The 21,431-nt window shown below is 34.1% G+C and overlaps 2 protein-coding genes across 2 annotated transcripts; one reads left to right on the forward strand and one right to left on the reverse strand.

Moving 5' to 3' along the window:
• Positions 1–11: 11 nt before the first annotated feature.
• On the reverse strand, positions 12–8,051 carry LOC105201580 (neuralized-like protein 4). Its single transcript, XM_011169637.3, has 13 exons — positions 7,455–8,051; positions 6,927–7,142; positions 6,033–6,482; positions 5,708–5,908; positions 5,389–5,614; positions 5,210–5,309; positions 4,947–5,123; positions 4,475–4,783; positions 4,205–4,398; positions 3,846–4,135; positions 1,299–3,766; positions 1,064–1,216; positions 12–990 (listed from the first exon to the last, which is right to left on the reverse strand). Exons 1-13 carry the CDS (start codon positions 7,617–7,619, stop codon positions 792–794), a joined length of 5,148 nt encoding a protein of 1,715 aa, XP_011167939.1. The 5' UTR covers positions 7,620–8,051; the 3' UTR covers positions 12–791.
• A 2,393-nt stretch (positions 8,052–10,444) lies between these two features.
• LOC105201578 (alpha-tocopherol transfer protein-like) lies at positions 10,445–19,512 on the forward strand. Its single transcript, XM_011169636.3, has 5 exons — positions 10,445–10,694; positions 16,374–16,714; positions 17,441–17,569; positions 17,968–18,202; positions 18,804–19,512. Exons 1-5 carry the CDS (start codon positions 10,571–10,573, stop codon positions 18,836–18,838), a joined length of 864 nt encoding a protein of 287 aa, XP_011167938.1. The 5' UTR covers positions 10,445–10,570; the 3' UTR covers positions 18,839–19,512.
• Positions 19,513–21,431: the final 1,919 nt, after the last annotated feature.

Below are 21,431 nucleotides of genomic sequence, written 5' to 3' on the forward strand. Positions count from 1 at the left end.
CGCCAAACAGATTTAGTGTTGGCAATGTGAATTGCACTTGCATTGTTTATTTCTACAACATAGACATATTACACGATTCTTTTCTATCGAATATGCTGCAGAAGAGTGCGTTAAAAAAATCGTATATTGTGTCTTGAGATTTACTTAACTAATGCGATACAATAGAGATTTGGTTTATCGATTAGGCGTGAAGCGCGGGCGTCAAAAATACTGTGTTCTTTTCGCTGACAAACGGCAAATATCATTGAGACAATGCCGTACATTTCATATACTATTTGTTCTCGTGAGCATTAACTTAGGCCAGTCTAGCGACGTACATGTGACACGTGCGTGATAAAACATTTAAAACTTATAATTAAAAGTCTTTTACGATACGTCACAAAAACGTCATAACTAACCAGCGAATCTACAACGAATCCTTATCTAGTGAGTTATCTCTATATATAAATAAACGCAGTTATTATATACTCATCGATACTGTACACGTTAAGCGTTCAACGTTTAAAGATAATTAAAATTTTAATTTAGTATCTAGCACATAAATATTTTGGTAAAGTTCATTAACGGCTAAACCATGCGCACGAGGAAACGTTGCGCGAAATTTAACATAAAAAAAACAGCGCGATTTTTCGACGGAATTGAAATGTATCGATCTTGAGTCTCTTACCACAGTCGTGTTAACGGCACGTCTTATGTACAAACAGTCAAATCATCCAACATTAGCATGCTCGATGTCGACAGAGAAATATACAAGTCCAGTTGGAAAACACTTTCGGAAATGGGCACAAATATTAAAATCCATCTAGATGAACGAGTAGGGCGACTATCACCGTGGCCCCGGCTTCTTTGGTGGCCCATTTGACGGACTCGCAATAACGCTCATTCTCGTCGCGGAATACTTTAGGAAAGGTCGTGTACGATCCGGGTCTCACTAGTAATTGGAACGCTGTCGATGCGTTCAGTTTTTTATTCAACTGCATATCAATATAACTGGAAAGATGAAAATTAAGTTGTAATATGCATGATAAATATATAAACGTTTGTGGAATAAAGGTATACTCACGGATACTTTCTCGTGAATTCGTCGGACGCCGCATATTTGACGGCAGGCGAAAACATTACCTGAGGATTCTGATCTTCGCTCTTCGTGCCCGATGTCAAGTTACTCACGTCCAGTTGCTCTTTGGTCATTAGCTCTCCCCTGTCCAGAATCAATCTAAATGCGTAATATTATATTAATAAAAAATAGATAATTGGAAAAAGAGATTTAATTATTTCTAGATGATTAATTGCATTACCTTATCGCGTCCAGACGTATACTATAGAATGCGACATGCCACTTGTCCGTCGTGCTTTGTGGGATCTGATTGGCGTTGATGCTTTGCTTCAGTGGGAACCTGGCCCAGCCGACCGGTATCGCAAACTCCGCCGGCGGCTCGCCTTTTTTGCAGAACGCGTTGTCACCGTCCACCTTATAGCACATGCTGCAGTAGCACAGTATCTCGTCAGTAGAGAAAAATTCGTCTGGCAGAACGAGTGATTTCTTCAGCTGTATGCACGCTTTCAGATAGTCGCACTTCCTGGACGACGCAACGACGGTAGATCCAAGTGGAGTGGACGGTAATGACGGCATAAACGGTACCGAAGATGTATTATACAACACGTCCCGTTGATTCGCCGTCGTGTTCTGGCTCGGAGGTATGTTCCCGTTGAAGGAGTTGTCGCGGACATTGTCCCGGTTCACGTACGACCGCGACTCATGAAAGCCGGAACAAGTGTTGTTGGGAAGATCTGACAGATTGTTCTGCTGCGCGCTGCTTACAATATTGACTTGACTATTGGACGCTATACTTTCGTTAATTGCGTTGTTGGCGTTCGTCGCGGTAATCGCCGCATTCAAGCTGGTCATATTACTCGCGCTGGCAACCATGCCTTTCTGTATATTAATGTTAGTCGCGTTATTTATTTCTACGTTTGTACATAGGGCGCGGTTTTCCACATCGAGATTCGACTCACTCGAGTTGTTCTCAGACTGCTTGTTCAACGTTGGCGGTACGACGTTATCCAGATACACTTTGTTCTTGGTGCTTCGCGTGTCGTTGCTAAGCTCCGAGCCCGAGTCCGAGTTGTTACTATCAATACTCGACGCCGCTTTAATACCTACACTATTGTTCGCCACGTTCGCGCTATTATTACTATCAAAGGATGAGTATTCAGCTTCCAAATTGCCATCCCTAGCGTTTGAACTGCACTGACTCGGCACGCTCGGTGATGTCGAAGACGGCGAAAGATCCGACGAGGTAGTCGCCATTGCGTTCTCCTTTTCGTGACATTCCAGATCGGCTTTTTCGCGCGAATTCTCCACATCCTCCGTTTCCACGCTCGTGCATTCGATAGGAGCCGCGAGGGCATTGTCGATGGCAACATTCGAATAAGAAGGCTCTTCGCTGATCCCTGTAATAGACACCTGTTCGCACTGTCCATATAAATCGATCACGGCAAAGACGTACGGTGGCAAATCGGTCGCGGCTACTCCCTGATCCACGTTATTGATGATTAAATGCAGTCGATTGTCCTCGTCGATTAGCAAGCCTACGATAGAGTTACACTGAAGGTTCTCCAAGCCGGCGCCGTATTTCGTCTTCACTCTCATGCCATTATGGAATATCCAATCGCTGCAGATGATCCATGAGTGCCTTTTAAAACCAAGCGCTGTTAATGGGAAGCTTGTCTGCTTCTCTGGCGATATGCAAGAAATGCCACAGAGAATATTTGACACCCAACGTTCGTTTAACTTTTCTATTTTTACTTGGAACGGCTTGCCCTTTATCAGCGGACGACTGGACATTACCACACCCTGATTGTAACTGGCTACTCGTCTGGCAACTGTTTTCGTTTCGAGCTGAATGTTTCTGCCATGATTCTCATGGAATTCATAACTCCAATCCCCGTCGCTGGTGGTCAAACCAGTGCCAGTGGCTTGCGTCGGCGTGAGTGTTACCTCGTTAATCAGTTTCCCTTCGGACACATCGATAGATGTATCCATTCCCGGATCGTTTCTCGGCGGCATCGGATCCAGCAAGAGTTCCAATGAATCCTGCAGTCTCAAACTAGCATTAGGAGAAATAGCGGAATTCTGCTGCCTGCTACTGGTGATGTTTACGGCCACGGTGCTGCCAAAGAGCTCAATTACCGCATACACCATCTCCGGTACGTCAGATACCGCTACACCCATATCTTCGCCGTTCACGTAGAACTTTAGGTTACCTTCGTGTGTGCGCTTTACGCCGATCTTGTCGCCCACTCGCAACCAGTCCAGGCTCGTACAGTAGTTCGAGGCGAGCGCGAAACCCGTGTGTCTCACCTCGTTACCCGTCAGGTACCATGCGTCGTTGGGAATGGATGTCATACCAGGTACCAGGTTCATTGATGTCAACCAGTTGCCCGTTTCGTTACTCAGGACACCTATCCTCAGACAACCGCTCCATTCACGCGCCACTTCCTGAATGGCAATCTCAAACAACTCGTTATTTTCCAGTGCGGCCTCGCTCAACAAGACAGCGTTATTGTATTCTCTGCATCTAGTCGCCACTGTTCGATCGCTGTTCAATTGAATGTTCAATCCGACTGACTCGTGGAACTTGTGTAGAATTTCAGTTTGCGCCTGAGGCTGAATTACTGAGGTCGGCTGTTGACTAATACTATTCTCTGACGGCAAATACTGTTGTGTCAGAGGATCTCTACGCTCAGGCACTACAATCGTCACCTGAAGTACATTTATTCAAATTTAATGTATTTCGCTAAGACACTATTGTTTTTATCATCGGGTAAGCACGTATCCTTACCTGTGCGCATTGTCCGTATAAATCGATTACTGGATAAACGTTGGGTGGTAAACCGGTACAGGCAAGACCTTGGTCCACTCCATCCAAGAAATAATGCAAGGAAGAATCTGTGCACCGCATCATTCCAATCCGATTACCCTCCGTCAGCTTATCCAAATCGCAACTGTAATTGTTACGCAACGTCACACCGTCACGCATCACTGTCGACCCGGAAAGCATCCACGTATCATGATCGATATCTGTCATCGTAGATGGAAATTCTAGCTCATCGGGCCTTATCACAGTGACTCCTGTAAACAGTTTTTTTATTCTTAGAAAACTCTTATTAATGTTCTTGTAATAATTAGGATAGTAATTACCTGCTTCTATCGCACCGGACCATCTGGCAACCATTTTATCTATCGTCACCTCAAACATTTCACCATCGCGTAATGCACGATTTGCAATTACAATAGCTTCGTTGAATTCGCCCAGAGCTCGCGGTCTGGACGCCGTTAAACCGTTATTCGTAATCCTCGCATTTTTACCGTGTACGTGATGAAACCTTAGATCGCTGTTAATAAATTTATACAATCATCCACGTGTGTGGTCGTTGATCACTAATCTGTTGTATTGTTAGAAAATCGTACCTATACAACGTTGTATTACTAAAACTCGAATTGTTCGTGGTTGGACTGTAAAAATCTACGTTGTCGACTATGGTGGCTTGAGCGGCCTGTCCGTAGAGATCGATTACTCCATAGATTCTTTCAGGCACGTTCATCGCGGCTACACCTTGATCAGCGCCGTTCACATAAAAATGCAGTGTTGAGTTGTCTTTCCTCATCACACCTACGCGATCGCCAATCTGCAGACGGTCCAAATTTTGACCATACTGGTCTATCATAGTCGTACCATTGTGCATCACGCCATTGCCCGTCATCATCCACGTGCCAGATCTGCAACCAATATGAGCCGCCTTCGAGCAATAACATAAGAGAATAAACAACCGTACCCACACAAACACACATACACACACATACACATATATACACATAAAGTTTGATGACGATAATTGTAGAAACTGCTTCAAACAGATGCACGTGATATATTTTTACTCACCTGACATTCGTCATGGTAAATGGGAACTCCAGTTCCGTCGGGGAATGAGTAGTGACTCCTATTTCGATGGAACCAGCCCATTTAGTGACAATTTTGTCCAGTCTGACTTCGAACAACTCATTCGGTTTCAATGGCCTCGAAGTCAATACTACGCCGTTATTGAAATCGTCTATGGCGCTACAAAAGAAAATTTATATTTTTTGTTAAGACGCTTGCAGTTTTGGAAAAGTTGCTCGATGAGTAATGAGTGTATCTCTACTTACTTAGGTCTGTGCGCAGTACGCCCATTATTGATCACATCGGCGTGTGTACCGCAACATTGATGAAACATCAGTCTATCGGGAAGATCCTCTTCTCCAGCTTCTACAAAATTCACGTATATATCACAATGTAACAGTTTTTATTTCCGTGAAATTTTTCTTTTTTTTTATAGATGCATTACCTTCGCTATCTAGACCTTGTAGCTGCAATGTGTTTCTCCTAGTGACTAGATTCTGTTCTTCTCTTTCGTCGCGATCGACAATGGTTACTTTCACGGTCATTCCATAAAGATCTATTACGCCCCACACACCCGCTGGTATTTTAGCAGCAACGCCTTGATCCAAACCATTTATTAAATAATGAAGGTCTCCGTTACTTTGCCTAATCATTCCCACACGATCGCCTTCCTAAGAAATGACGTAACAACGTTGATTAACGATTTGAGGAGAAAAGTAAATTTAAAATTAAGTCCAGTGTTAATAACATTGGTCTCGTCGTACCCTCAATTCGTCCAAATTAAATTCGCCATATTCTCGTTGAGTGCCTTTGCCATTTGTTAGAATACCACAGCCAGACATCATCGTTGTACCCGAACGCATGTTAGTCATCGTTGCCGGAAACTCCAGTGCCGTAGGACTGTGAGTGGTAACGCCGACTTCTATGCTACCCGACCATTTATATACTAATCTGTCTATTCGTATCTGTAACACAGCGAATATAAGAGAAAATATAAGAGAGAAATAATTTTATTATTAATAATTTTGTTATATAATTTATGCAAATATTTCTTCGCAATTAATATGGTTTACATCTGAATGTATTCACCTCAAATAATTCGTTATCTCGCAGCGGCCTATGAGTCATTACGACACCATTGTTGAATTCGTCGAGCGGCCTCCGTCTCTCGGCGGTTCTGGCATTGTTAGAGAGCTTCACCAGCGAGCCCACTCGCTCGTGAAACTTCAATCTGTCCTCCCTTATAGCAGCGGGAGTTGGATTCTTCGGTAAATTAACATTTACATTGACACTTAGATTGACATTTAAATTAGCGACTAGATTGGTTGTCGTAGAACTGGAGGTCTCCCCCGCAGCGTAATCATTGTTAATCTCGCCTTCGTTTTTAAATATGTTACATAAAGTGGCAGGGTCGGGACAAGAAATGGTGCTGATTTCAACGCAATCACCGTACATATCCACAACAGCAAATACACGCGGAGGAATGTTGTTCACAGCGACGCCTTGCGAAATACCATTGATGTAAAACACCAATTCGTGCTAAAATTGCAGATAAAAGATTATTATTAATTTCTATGTAGAATAACGCAGGGATTCCCAAAGTATGAGTCGCAAAAAACTTTTCATCTATAGTAAGAATCAAAACTAAATTTTGAAATAAACTCCTAAACTATCAAATTCCATGTATGTGAAAATAATTCAATTCAATGTGATGTGTCAACAAAATTATGTAATAAATAAAAAATAAGTGCATTCTTCGAACCGTTATTCTTTTGTACTTTATATTTTGAAAAATAAATTTATATTCAATAAAAAATAAGAAAATGGAAGGATTAAAGTATAAATAAATAATCAATTTATTCCCTCTTTCCCACTTTTCCATAATTCTTAAAGTTATATGGGTCATAGACGTTTGCTGTTTTAAAAAATAGATTGCAAGCTACATAAGTTTGAGAAATTCTGAATTAATAAAATGTGAATTACATTGGACGTCCGCATAACTCCCAACATGTCCCCTGCCTTTAGATTGCCAAGATCCTCCCCATATACTTCCACAATACGATTACCATTGTGAACTATGCTAGAGCCAGTCATGATCCAAGACCCGTAACGAAGATGTAGGGCAGAGGATGGTATCTCCATGGTCTCGGGATCGCATTCTGTTACTCCAATTGCTATACTGCCATTCCATGATACGATCTGCACAATACCAATTGCCCAGAATTAGACGCAAGTAAACTTAAAAATACCTTTCTCAGCATTTTCATGTTGCAGGTCTGTCAGCATCTTCAAAAGAGATAACATTAAACAAGACAAACGTCAGGTCACGATGCAAATAACACACGAAATGTCTATCGACAAATAACACCGCGTGTACGCAATCAACACTTATTTATTTCGCGATTACTGCTCGTTCGAGGAGAGTCCTAGCTGCTGAACGTAGTCCAGCAGAGACGCGAAAAAATCTGCAGAGAGAGAGAGAGAGAGAGAGGCGTGCGTGAGCGTGTATACCTTCTTGTCAATAAAAATTTCGAACACATCATCATCCTCGAGCGGCTGGGCGCTGAACACCAGGCCGTGATTATACTCGGAGTAACTGCGCGTGGCGTTGCGATCCTCGTTGTCGATGGTGACACAGTGGCCGCATCGCCGGTGAAACTTGGGATCGCGGGGCATGTCGAACGCAGGTCACCGTCGTGTGTATTCACCACGTTGTGCCGTGCGGTGCAGTCGGTCGGTCGGTCGGTCGACATACCAGGCGCCAGTCGCGCTGCGCCGCGTCGCGACGCATCGCCGCCCTTCGCCCTCCGTCCTCCAAGAGGCGACAACGGATTTCCTATTTCGCGGGACGAAACGGATGCTAGGAAAAGCGGGGAAAGCGCAAGAAGAGATTTCGTTTCATTTTCCGCACCTATATTAAAATAAACAATAACGCTGTAATCGTCCTTTTAAATTTCAGCTCTCTCTCTCGATGTAAACCTTCCCTTTATGTTCCTCTCCTCCGAAAAATATTCTGTTTTGATTACATTTTACGTACTGAAAATGTTATATGAAATTTCTTAATGGTATCAATACTTCTGTTGTTGAGTTTAGCGCAAAATATTATTGAAAAAAAGTACGTCGTGTAGTTTGATCATTTGGATGCAGCAGGATGATTCGGAGAGCTCCGTTTTGCCATTGACGCGCCATCTAGAAATTGTACTAAGAATTGCATCGTAAAGCAGAGTCGGTAATAGCTCGACGGATAAGTTGAGCAATCGATAATTGCTTCACTGTTAGGTCGGTAATATTCAACATCAATACGGCAACACGTAAGGATTTATAAAATCACGTATCAACGCACAGTGGAACGAATCACTGGTTGAACGTTTACGCGTAAAATACAAATAATCTACGCGTATTCAATGTAAATTATATAAATTGTAAATTGTGTTTTACATCATCTACTCCAGCAAACAAAGTTAAATTCAAATGTATTGAAAATTGCAATTCACTTGAATTTATCTGAATTGGCGTTTCAGAGTCCTGAAATATCTTTGGATTCAAATGGACTCAAATGGATTGCAATACGAAATGCGCTATTTGTAAATTCGGAAGGCTTAATCCATTACATTATTTTTGCATTTAAATGAATTCGAAAATGTCGAAATGAATTTATTTCTATCCATTTTAATTCATTTTCATTTATTGGGTGTGTAAATATACATATTTACATATTGTTATACATATATGTTTGCGCAATTTTTTTCATATAGACAATACAAGCAATATTTTATAATTATAAAAATTATTATAAGTTGGATGACACAGTACAGAAAAAATAATTAAGTTATATTTCTCGTGAACGGGCATTGGTGTACTTTCTGGCATTTAATCTTCGCAGATATTTGAAGTGAAAATGTAGAGTACAATGTCTATATTTGGATTCGATCAAATGCGGTCAATTTTTTATAAAGTTCAAAAATTTACGATTGTAGAAGATGTTTTTATGTTTAAAAATAGGACGAGTACGTAGTTATTAGGTAAGGTCTTATAACTGAACGCGAGAAACAACTATTAAAAGCTTTCTACAATACATCGTACGTCGGCCATAAGCTATAAGCCGTAAGAATTGATCAATTATAGTTGAATATTCTTTTCACATTCGACTGTGATTGGTCAATTCTTGACTTATGACACCGACATACAACGTATTGTAGAAAGCCATGCTTAAATACGTCAAATTAAACGTGCACGAACAGATAATATTACAGATAAGATCTCTTGATTGTGTTTCAAAATTTAAATGCAAACAGAAGCAATGTTTCATCAGGAAATTTGAAATTATGGCATTGTTAATATTTAAGTAATAATGACAAAGAAAGTGTAAATTAAAATATATTATTCGGTTTAAAGGGGTTACATCAGTCTACAATAAATTTTTCATAGTTTGAATAAAAAAAATTGTCATTTTATTTCTTAGCCCATGTCCACTGATTTTATTATTTTGATCCTCTATGATAATTTTTAAACACATGGCTTGTATAAAAACTCCTGAGATAAAAAATTATTTTAAATTAAAGATAATAAATTGATGTTTATCATATTTTATTTTGTCCTGAATTTAGATAAAAATGTTTTTATCATAAATTTTTCCTCGATTCCTTAGTTAACACTTCGCTTCCAATCAACAGTGAGACGGTGTCGCGATAATAGATACGGAGAAACGATTGTTTTAAAAGAGAATCTTCTGCAAGTCAAAGTCTACTCATAGTCTGTTGTCGATTAGCACTCTCTACTCTTTGCCCCTGTTTATTTTTACAACTAACCTGTTTTTAATTTTTTAGTGTACACTAAATCATTTTCGGCGAATAGGACGACCGACCATTCGTTTCGCCATAAAGGCCACCGCAAAATAATTGTTCCACCGCAAAAAATTCTTTTCTTATTATCTCATCATCTGTTTTAACAGAAAATAATCCAAAAAACAGATTTATGTAAGTGAAGTAGAAGAAAAAAAAGCATATGTTGTTCTACGAAAAAAAAGTGAATAAAGACGTCTAATTATTAAACGTACATCAACAAATTAATCTATAACATAAATATTTATGATCTACTGCTGACTATCACCTTTCTCTTTAAGATCAATTTGCTCAAGTTATCACGTAAAATCAAACAAACAAGAAATCTGATCGTGCGCATGATCCCCGATAAAAGTGTTTATTGGTCAAGTTTGTTATTTTAGAATATGATTATAAGTTTCTCAAGTATCGTTTACGTTTCATTACAAGTGCTGAGGCAAAATTGTTGATTAGGACGAGATGCTACTTTAAAGATGTGTCTTGGATAATTAATAAACAAAGACAAGTTGACATCTCTTCTCTTAGCGTGTGTCTCCTGTAGGTAATCGGTGAGAAATGAGTGCTCGTTTTGATTAAAGCGCGGAAGACATGGACTCGAAACGCTGGAGTGGACTTTGAGCGGTCAAAGATTGTCTCGGGACGATATACAAGAGGTACTCTCCTTCGGTGGTGGTGGCTATAGATAAGTGATGATTGTCCTGTCGTGTACAGCGTTCGGTTCAGTTTGAGTATAGCGCGGGATTGAGAAAGAAGCAACAAGAAGACTCGAAAAGAAACATAACGAAAATGTCTTTCGCTTTGCTATTGGATCCACCCAGGCCTGAAGCCAAGGCTCTGGCCGAGAAGGAACTCAGAGAAACCGAAGAGAACGTGAAAAAGGGCATCGAGACCCTGAAGAAGCTCCTCGAAGGTTGGTGAACTTATCATTTCTCACAATTTAAGAATAAACCATGAAGTAATATTTATTCAACGCTTTCTATTTCGATTTTGTAAAGTCTCTGTATTTCGGCCCTTCGCTTTTTCATTGTCAAAATATTGTTTAGCATTTTTTACTGTATTATTGTATTTTCTATTATTTCTGATGAAAAATACATTTGTCTTGGTACACCGTGCTTTTAGAAGGTAAATGTTTTGACGGGGAAACTTCGAACTTTTCCACTCACAATTTATTTATTTATATTTATTTCTAATTAGTGTTATACTTTATAATGTTAAATAAGAATAATGTTCTTATAATTATTCAGATATTTAAAATATTTTTATGATCAAGCAAATAATTATAATAAAATTTTAATGTATTGTACATAACATATTTATATAACATTAATTAGATGTTAATCTAGATATTAAAAAAATGTACATTAATTAGATGTTAATTTAGAACAGTTTTTTAACAGATATTTAACGCAATTTTTTAATGAAAGGTAAAATATTAAATAATCTTATTTCACGCATTTTCTACTCGTAAATATATATAATTTTAGAATATTTAATTATAATAAACGTGTAGATATTTCATAATTCGTTTTTAATCTTTACAAGGGTTGGCGGTAAATTAAGTTAAAATTAATAATTTATAAAATTATCTTAAGTCAAGTTAGTATATGAACAAAAAACAAATTAGTTAAAAATTAAATCAAAATTTAATTAAGTTAAATTTAAAGTTAATTTAAGAAAAAGTATTATTTATATTAAATTACAATGTATTTAAAAAATAACTTAGTTACAGTTAAAAATTAAACCATTTAAAATTAATTAAGTTAAGTTAAAAATTATTAACTTTCTAACTTTATTATTTAACTTTTAACTTTTTAACTCGTTACCACCTTGATCTTTATATGACGTTCTTTATTGAATTTAAAATCAATCTTTCTTCGGCAGAAATATCGTAAAAACAGTTTCTGAGTCATAATTATTGAAAGAAAGTCTTTTTGCAAATTAAATTTTCTGATAAGAAACAAATGGAAAAATTTTCTTACGTATCTAATTTCTTTCGTGTGAGTGAACTTTTCTTCAGTGGAATTTTATTTCGAACTTTTTACTTAGAGCTTTTTATTTTTCGAGATTTATGTAGAAATTCGTCGTTATAATTAAAACTGTGTAAAAAAAAACCATGTAAAAAGCAAAATTAAAAAAAAAGAAAAGGAATAATCATTTCCAAATTTTATTCATCGGCTGTCAATAAATTAAACAGTCTGTTATCCTTACAGAATAAAAGATTAATCTTTTGATTTCAAAGATTTATTTAGGATATGAATACTTTAAGAATTGCAATGGAAATCGACTCGCACCGACATGGGATATCAAAATTCAAATTCGTTTTAACTACATAATAAGATCATTACGTATTCTGAAAGTTATAAATAAACTTGGCTCTTTGCACAATGAATAGTGATACATTGTCCAGAAAATTATAGAATTCAAAGCAGTTTCGCGTCTCTAGAAAATTTCGCGAAGATTCGTATTATCCGTATTACATCGATCTCATTTTACGCCGATTAACCGTTATTGCATAAACCGCGCTTGTCCGAGTTTCGACTAAGCAAGTAATAAATGAACGGCTATTAAATTAAAGAAGAAAGACATCTTTTTGCGCTGGCAAACGTCTTTAGCTGGTGAAGAAAGAACCAGTCAAGCGGAGTGCAGCACTTGTGAAGTATTTTTCCGTATGTAAACGAAACGACTCATTCAGGGATCAAAAGTTAAATCTTTATTAATGCCGCTTTAAGAAAAATTATCAAGACCTTTCAAACCGCATAGAACAGTTCAGTTAGATGTATTGAAAGATAATGTTGAGGTCAGTACTATGACACTCAGATAATCTCGCTTTCGTTTATCTTTCCTCGGTGTAGACGCGTACACAGCAACGGAATCCACGATTCATCTCAATTCTTGTTGAGTTTTAAAATCAAACATTTTAAACCTTAAACCGTGACGTCGACCTTTTAAATCGCTACCGCACTTCACGTCATTACAAAACACATTAAGCACGCGCACTCCAAGCTTCGATCATTGCAAAACATTTCAAAGTCTAATCTTGCAAATTTCATCGTCCAGAAGGAGGAAGTAATTATTAATTACAGAGACGCAATCGCGCAGAGCATGTAAAAATAAATTCAAGATGACGTGAGCAATATGTGTCGCATATTTGGCGCACAAACAAGTTTTTTGAGACAAATTTGTCTCCTTGAGATTATTCAAAAGCAAATATACAAACGTGTATGTGTATTACATAACTTTACTTATATATATTTACCTATATGGAATTATGAAAAACTGTTTAACAAACATCACGCAACATAAAAATGATCCGTAGCGACGGGCACGCATAAAAGACATAAATTGAAAATATATTAGTACCATACACGCTCCGTGCGATTGAGAGATAAAGAAATCTTTTGATAATGCGATCGATACAAGAGTCAAGTGCACCTTGACCCCCGAACACGTGAAAGGATAGCAGGTGCACACGTGATACCGCGTCGTGTTTAAATGCAAGACGTTAAGGACCTTGTAAGCCAATAATATCTTATTTTTAAAGATTCATTAATAGAGAGTAAAAAAAAATTTTTTTTCTGATAGAAAAAAGCATTTAAAATATACATGTTTTCAATGGAAGAAATACAAATTTGAATTTTCTTCTAGTTAGTGTGATGGCACGAGTCACGAATAGGTTGTAACAACATTGAATTGTTGAATGGTAATTGAGAACCGATGTTTATAGTACGTAGAATTATTCAATTTTTTTAAATTCATTGATCGATCGATCGATGAATTAAAAGGTTATCTTTATATCTTGGAATGCTGAAGCGTAAAAGTTCGACGTAAACTTGCAGAAGTTAGTTGTTTATTCAAAGATATTCAAAATGCAGAAGAAATATCTCAGAGTAAATGTACATTTTTTGTAGTAAAGAACTTGAAATGGTTTAGACATAACAATAAAAAAAAATGTATAAATATATGTAAAATGCATAACGTAAAAATGTATAAATGAAGAAATAAATATAAATGTTAATAAATTCTTTTTGAGGACTATTTAATTGAAAATGATAATTATATAACAATAAAGTCAAGGTTTTAATCTAGATTCAAAACAATAGTTCAAATAATAGTTCAAATCTATCATCTAAAAAATTATAAAAAATTAACTTGAAATAAACATAGATATTAAATACAAGATTAAAAAAAAATTTTTAAAGAAAGATAAAGTTTATCATGTTTTTTTTTATATAACAATCGTATTTTATGAAAAACATTTAGTTTTCTTCTATTTACATTTTTATTTATTCGGTACTTGTGTAACGTTTGTTTTTCAATATAAAATATCTCGAATGGCTGAGCTGTGTATTGATGTGTAATGTGGAGGCCTGCAACGCTTATTGAGTAATATTCAGATAAGAAGTAATTATCGGAATAAATTCGGATAAGAGATAATTCAATTCCACGATAAGTTAGATACCGCCGGTTATATTGGGCAATTTAGCAACTTTTCCTATCTGTCGCTAGGCGGATAAAAGGTCTTCACACTTTCAACCAAGCGATTATTTATCACTTCTGTACATAAAGAACAATTTTGCCTAAGTATCCGAAAATTTAATTGAGTATATACAGATCTGAAAATAATTTTATTAAACTATCAAAATAATTTGTATAGTGCATTGAAATTGGCTGCCAGAATGACAAAACTTTTTACAACATTGCTCATCAGATTTAAACGTTTTACATTACATACAATTATTTTCATATTTCAAAAGAGTTATTTTTAAATCTATATCTAGCTAAACATTTTTGAATACTGACTTGACAAAACCATTCTTTCCGCTTGCTGTTTACAAATCGTTTTCGATCGTGTTCGTCATCCGTTTCCGTCATTCCGGCATTGCATCTTCGTGTTCACGGGCAACTGTTTAAGCCTGAAATAGAAAATAAATAGCGACCCTGCAATTTCCCTAATAAGGAACACCGAGGTGATTGCTTTGAGAATGGGCATCACGACCTCGCACGCAAAGTCGTAAAGCCTGAAGCGATCCGATGACTTTTACGTCGTTGACGCGAGCGTGGGACGAGCAAGAATCGTCGAACAGACAGGCGGCTAAAATTAGCATTTTACACAATGTTTTCAGACATGATGATTAATAATTGTACATTAGACCCAATCGCCGATACTTTATTCCCGTTCAAAAGTCCGCGCACTGTGTAATAGAGCTTTGTTGATTATAGTGACACACACGATTGAGTTACTGTGTACCTTGATCGAGAAGCACACATTTAGCGATAACGTGACAGAACGATTCAAAGTCCGATGATTCTGAAAGATAAAAGAAATGATCAGCTGGTGATGAATCATTAGTCGTCATTATTGTTGCAAATAGTCGCACGTACCGGCTGCTCGTATCACCCACGTGCGCAAGATTGTCGCGTTGAATATTTACGATGATGTAGGAATTATCCAAAGAAAAGCGTTTAAAACTCTAATTACATAGTGAAATAATTATGGTTAAGAGCTACATTTTTATAGTTATTACTAGTACTAAAATATTAGTAATAATAACTTTGTATTTACGTCAATTTGCTATAAAAGGATTTATTATAAATTATGGTAATTTCAAATATTAATATTATAGTAAATTATGCAAGTACAATTACAGTGAACACAACTTTTTTTAACATTCGCTTCCTATTTAAGTAGTAACTTTAATTTGTGTGATTAAAACAATTATAAATATAAATATATAGTTGACATAAAAAATAATGAATTAAATTATAAAGTAAATTGTGATAACTGCAACCAATTTTATTTCTTTCAGTATACAGTTGTAATGTAATATAATAAAGAAATTACACAGTAACTCCAGATAAGTATGTATTAAAAAAAAAACGAAGATTGCCTTGAAGTTTCAGAGAAACACCTCCACTTAAAAAAATATCTGTCCATCATAAAATAATTTCCCTTCTAAGTTTTATTTGGCATTTTTTGTGATCTCCTACAGTTTAGAAATGATTCCAAATCGTGCGGCAGCATTCTTTACAATAATAATATAATAGAGAGATTTGCAATAATATAGTTACTGTAAATTGTAATTGTCTTAGTGTAAGGTTTACACTTACTTTGAACGATTTATTTGATATTAATTGAGTTCGTTATTAAGCCTCTAGCAACCGCATCGTTTTGTCGTTCAAAAATTTTTCTTTGATAGATATTATTTAAAAATATTTTGTAAATAAAAAATTTATTTATATTTATTTTTTTTTATTTTTTTTTCGCTGAATAATCCTCCTGGCAGTAAAAAGCACTATCTTTCATTGTTACATTAATGGTACATACACATTTATTTTTAGTTCTGAGTGTAACTAAACTGTACAGATTTCGAATTTATTAATTTATTCTTATATTTACAGATGAAAAATAAATGTTGCCAAATGCAACATTTATTTTTCATCTGTAAATATAAGAACAACACTCCTAAAGAGTCGACCTAACAAATTAATTAATTTTACAAACAGAAGCACAGAATATCTTTATATTGTTTCACCGTTTTTATCATTAATGTTGATAAAATTACTAAAATCGTTAATCTTTCGATTCTAGAGGACAAAACGCTTTATTACTCTACCGATGATGATTTCCTCATGATCTTCCTCCGGCCTTGCAAATTTTATCCGGAGAGCGCGCTGGAGCTAATGAGACGCGTTGCGGATTTCAAAGTGAAGAATGCATCTCTGCTGAACAACCTATTGCCAAGTGACGAAAAAGAAGCCATTTGCGAACACAATGTCGTTAACGTTATGAAAACCTTAGATCACAAACATCGCAGAGTAATGATAGTGAATTCTGGCAAACTCTGGAATCCGTCAAAAGTCAGCTGCGACCAAATATTTCGCTTGTTCTACTTGGTACACGAACTAGCCCTAAGCGAACCGGAAACACAGGTACAAATAAAACATATAATTATGTTTATATACTCTTCTCATATATAATACAAGAATTAAAGAATTACATTATTTAGATTACCTTCAGATGTAAATCTTAAATGTTATACAATTGGGAAAAAAATTTAGTTTAAATTTAACACTTTTTTTTGAACTTTTGCATTTACAAGTGTGCGTACGGATCATTGTGTACTTTAACAATGTAAACTAGCTTGCGTGTACGTAATCATCGAGTTGATTGTGCGATAACTTATGATCAATAAAATTCCATTACCTTGACTGTACAAAAAAAATTTAAATTTTCGCAATTAATGCCAGAGAAAATCATAATATTGACGTCGTTATTTGTAATTACAAAATTAAATTTTATTATTAAATATGCTACTTAAGATAAAAATATCGAATTCCAAAATTTAAAATAATTCGAAATAGAACAATGGTCTTTTCGGAGTTTTTTATATGTTAATTAAATCTAGTTAATAATAATAACTATTTTAATTTTAACAAAGTTAAATATCTAATTTTAATGAATATAAGGCTTAGTCAAGCGTGATGCACTTTGCTCGATTGATAAGAGATTCAATGAATCTAGTATCAATATAAGTGAGAAAAACAGAGAGAGAAAAAGAAAAAAAGAATATTAAGCTTTTTTTCATCAGAATAAAAATGCCAAAATTATTAATTAATATTTTAGAATAGATTTGTTAATTATCTAACTTTTTTTAGATATATGGTACCGTAGTGATAATGGATTTTGATGGGCTATCCATGAAACAAGTCACGGGAATGACGCCGTCCTTCAGCATGAGGCTCCTTAGTTTTATTCAAGATGCAATGCCACTGCGTTTAAAGGAGGTTCGTATTAATAGTATCACATAAAATTATTAGAAAATTAAATTTTAAGAAAAGAAAAAGTTACCTACTTTTACGTTCTGTGATACATGAATTAAATATTGATAACAGTAAATATTATGTACTTATATTATTGTTTGTTCAACTCATGTAATGATAATCATTTTATTTTCTTGAAAATCAACTGTTGTAACGTAAACATTATAATTACGTAATTACGAAAACATTCTAATTACGTAAATATACACAAGATGTCTGATAATGTGACATGTTAAACAGTACAGAAAAGTCCTTTATTACTTTGCGATTTTCACAGTAATTAACAAAAAATTAATTAATTGTACGATTCAGTAATTAACTTTGTATGTTGCACATTCTAATTATAATGGATGTTTCCTCAGATTCACTTTGTGAAACAACCGTTTTTATTTAACATGGTGTGGCAAATGTTCAAACCATTTGTCCGAGAAAAATTGAGGAAGCGCATGTTTTTCCATGGCACCAAGATGTCTTCTCTACATACTCACATTCCAGCGAGCCACCTCCCGAAAAATTATGATGGTGAACTACCGGAAATAGATTATACTGGTGCTGATTGGTATCCAGTAATGATCTCTCAAGAAGATAAGCTTAAAGGTATATAAATAAAAAAAGAAACAAATAGCTGTACAGGATAATTATAAAGTTTTTATAAAAATTCCAAGTTTTTTTAATCTTTCGTAATTTCTGTTCTATATACGATAATAAAATTAATTTATAAAAATAAGTTAATGTGAAAAAATTTATTATACTTTTATTTACGTTTTTACTTTTACGTATGTTTATTTTATATATTTCTCAACATATTTATTAACAAAATATGATTCTGTAGTTTTACAAGTATGTTTTACGTAGTTTATTTACGATAATATTTTGAATTATATTAGTTCTAGTTCGCAAATTATTTAAAAATCAAGATTTTATTAAATAACAATAGTCTTAACGTTTCTCTGTAGAAAAGAAAGCCAATGGATTCAATACTGCTGACCATAATGATTAAAAAAATTGGACCATCTTTTCCAAATGATTCACTAGGAAAATTTTTATAAATAAATCACTTTTAATATATAATAAGTAGTTCAAACTTCACTATATTGCAGTTTTAAGCTAAAACGTTTATCGTGTGTAAAACAGAAAATAAACGTATACAATTACATTATATACATGTAATTAATATCTATCTCTCTCTATTTTACAGTGTGGAACACATATGGACGTCGCAAAAATGAATAAGCTAAACTGTTATCACATAGTTGCTGTTGTAGATATTAAATGTCCTTTTTTTGTAATTTAAAAATGTCATGGATTCTGAATGATAGACAATCTAATACATTGTGTATATATTATTTGAAATATAATACATATATACACATTTTATATAAAAATAAATTGTATCCGTGTAGATAATCCTGTAATAATAAAATATATGAGGAATAGTATAAAGCAGGATTTATATAAATACTAGATTAGAAGCAAAAATTTGTTCAAGATTCATAGATTCAAAACTTTGAATTATATTCGGAAGTAAATTTTTAAAATATATATTATGTATAACATACGGTTGTCTAATGTTTGGTACTAATATTATAATATTATAATTACAGCATAATTTGTAATGTTTGCATAATATGCTGTAACATTTATATTATTATTAATATTATCATATGTAAAAAAAAACTGTTTTTACTACCAAATTTTTAAATAGTTGTTATGCGTAACAGTTGATCTGTTTTGTTTGTAATTATGGCACAAACTTTCTTGTTCGTTTTATTAGTTGCAGATTTATTTTATTTCTAATTTTATTATAATAACTAAAATGTAAATGTGTTATAGATTATTTTGAAAAAATGTTTTATAAAACTTTTGTATCTCTAAGTGTACATAGAAATAAATATTATCACTCTTTTATCCTTTCCGAATAATTTTTAATTCTTTCATTTCCAAATTATTTAATAGCTATAAAAAATATTCGTATTCCTGTACATTTTACGTAACAAATAAATGAAAAAATTTTGAGAATATAATTTAAGATTTACGTGTTATTTTTATTGCAATTTTATTATATTTTTATTATATAAATATAATTTGCGGTCCAAAATTATTATAACATAATAAAATTCTTTTCTTTTTATATTTGGTAAATCTACTTAAAATACGTATATGTGAAGTACATTTATGATAATTTTTATCATCGTAACAATAGCAAATAAAAGACTCTACAAACAGATACAAGAAATTAATAATACATTCACAGAATGTAGACTATACTAGACAATACTTATAGAATTCATAATATGTCTTTATAATACGAATTTATAATATGACAGTTCAAAGGACTATCACAAGAATAGAACAATTGTTTTACAAATTCGCATTTAAAATACGCTTTTAAATGCGAATTTATAAAACAATTAATGGGTCTATTCTTAAAAAGCTCTTTAACATTGTGTAATAATAAATTAATAGATAAGCCTAAAATGTGAAGAATAAACTCCAGTGGGAGTTATTTATTTATTACTTAGCTGCAAATAATTGACGTTACCTCTTTTTCCTTATATTAGCTCTATTTATGAAATTTCATTAAATACTTAACAAAGTTGTAAAGTGTTGAGATACAGTAGAGTTCTGTATAATGCGTACTCATACAACGAGGCTTCCAATAATGTAATACTTGGCAGCCTTCAATTGCACGACAAATCACGTACTACACGGTTCTCTTTTAAATAACAGTGCAATCAGTTTATCACCGCACGTTGCAATGATATTTTTGCAGTAAGATTATTCTGTAATATGGATTTATTTTCTTAAAAATTTTAAATTTCGCAATATCTTATAATCGCTCTCCGTTAACATAAAGATTTTGTTATAAACTTGAAGATTTTAAAAATTTAATTAATCAATTAAAAATTTTTAAAGTTGTTTTTGTTTCAAGATAAGAATAATTTATGTACAATAACAAGTAACATTTTTAGCTTGACAAAATTAAACAAATTTAACAAATCTACGACCAGTATTCATAGTAGATTCTTATTTCAAGATTGTGTAATATCTTAACATGCTAATACGGTTTTCAATTGGTTAATGACATTTTAAGATAATACTATCTTGTTTGCTACGTTACCATACGCGAGATAAAGATAGATTTGAGGTTCAAGATCAGAAAAACGTCTATATAATAATTCGGACCTCAGTTACAACTATTTCAGCGTTGAATAGTAATTTTTACAATCTCTAGCTTATTCGAACTGCGCGCTGCGTATTCATCGGACTTGACAACAGCAGTCATTTACTACGTTTACACGTCGCCATTAATCGGGTTTAGTAACATCCGTAGTTATGAAACTGGCCAATTACAGCAATTCCATTCTTCAGAGGAATACTTGTGATCGGTCAGTTTTATAACTACCAATGTTATTAAACCCAATTAATAATGTAAACGTTGTAATTATGTGAAACCAGAATACCTAATATTAATGATACTATGCATTTATAAGATCCCCTCACCATGGAAAAAATAAAAAATATATTGGCAAAAATAACATCTCAGTGAATTTTAACCTGTAAATAATTTATATACAATATATTTATATTATGTATGTAAATACAGAGAATCCTAAGCGTTATTGTAAAAAGATTTATCGTATATTTGATTCACTTGTTTAACTATGTTTAGACGTCATGCATAGACTTATAATTCACTTCGTAATCTGTATGTTTCGTAACATGTATATAATCGCAATAAAACCGCTAGTATCCCATTACGCAAATGCGATCAATTTTTACACGTAAGGCATTTATAAATACGATTTTCATATAATTATAACAA

This window comes from Solenopsis invicta, chromosome 15 (assembly GCF_016802725.1).
Source record: "Solenopsis invicta isolate M01_SB chromosome 15, UNIL_Sinv_3.0, whole genome shotgun sequence".
In the NCBI taxonomy this organism is placed as follows: Eukaryota; Metazoa; Arthropoda; class Insecta; order Hymenoptera; family Formicidae; genus Solenopsis; species Solenopsis invicta.

Coding starts and splice junctions, on each gene's coding strand:
- LOC105201580 (XM_011169637.3), bottom strand. CDS start 7,619: ATGCCCCGCGATCCCAAGTTTCACCGGCGATGCGGCCACTGTGTCACC. Junction 5,615..5,707: donor TTAATTTGGACGAATTGAGG/GTACGACGAGAC, acceptor GTCATTTCTTAG/GAAGGCGATCGTGTGGGAAT. Junction 5,310..5,388: donor ACAAGGTCTAGATAGCGAAG/GTAATGCATCTA, acceptor TGAATTTTGTAG/AAGCTGGAGAAGAGGATCTT.
- LOC105201578 (XM_011169636.3), top strand. CDS start 10,571: ATGTCTTTCGCTTTGCTATTGGATCCACCCAGGCCTGAAGCCAAGGCT. Junction 10,695..16,373: donor CCTGAAGAAGCTCCTCGAAG/GTTGGTGAACTT, acceptor TTTCGATTCTAG/AGGACAAAACGCTTTATTAC. Junction 16,715..17,440: donor TAAGCGAACCGGAAACACAG/GTACAAATAAAA, acceptor AACTTTTTTTAG/ATATATGGTACCGTAGTGAT.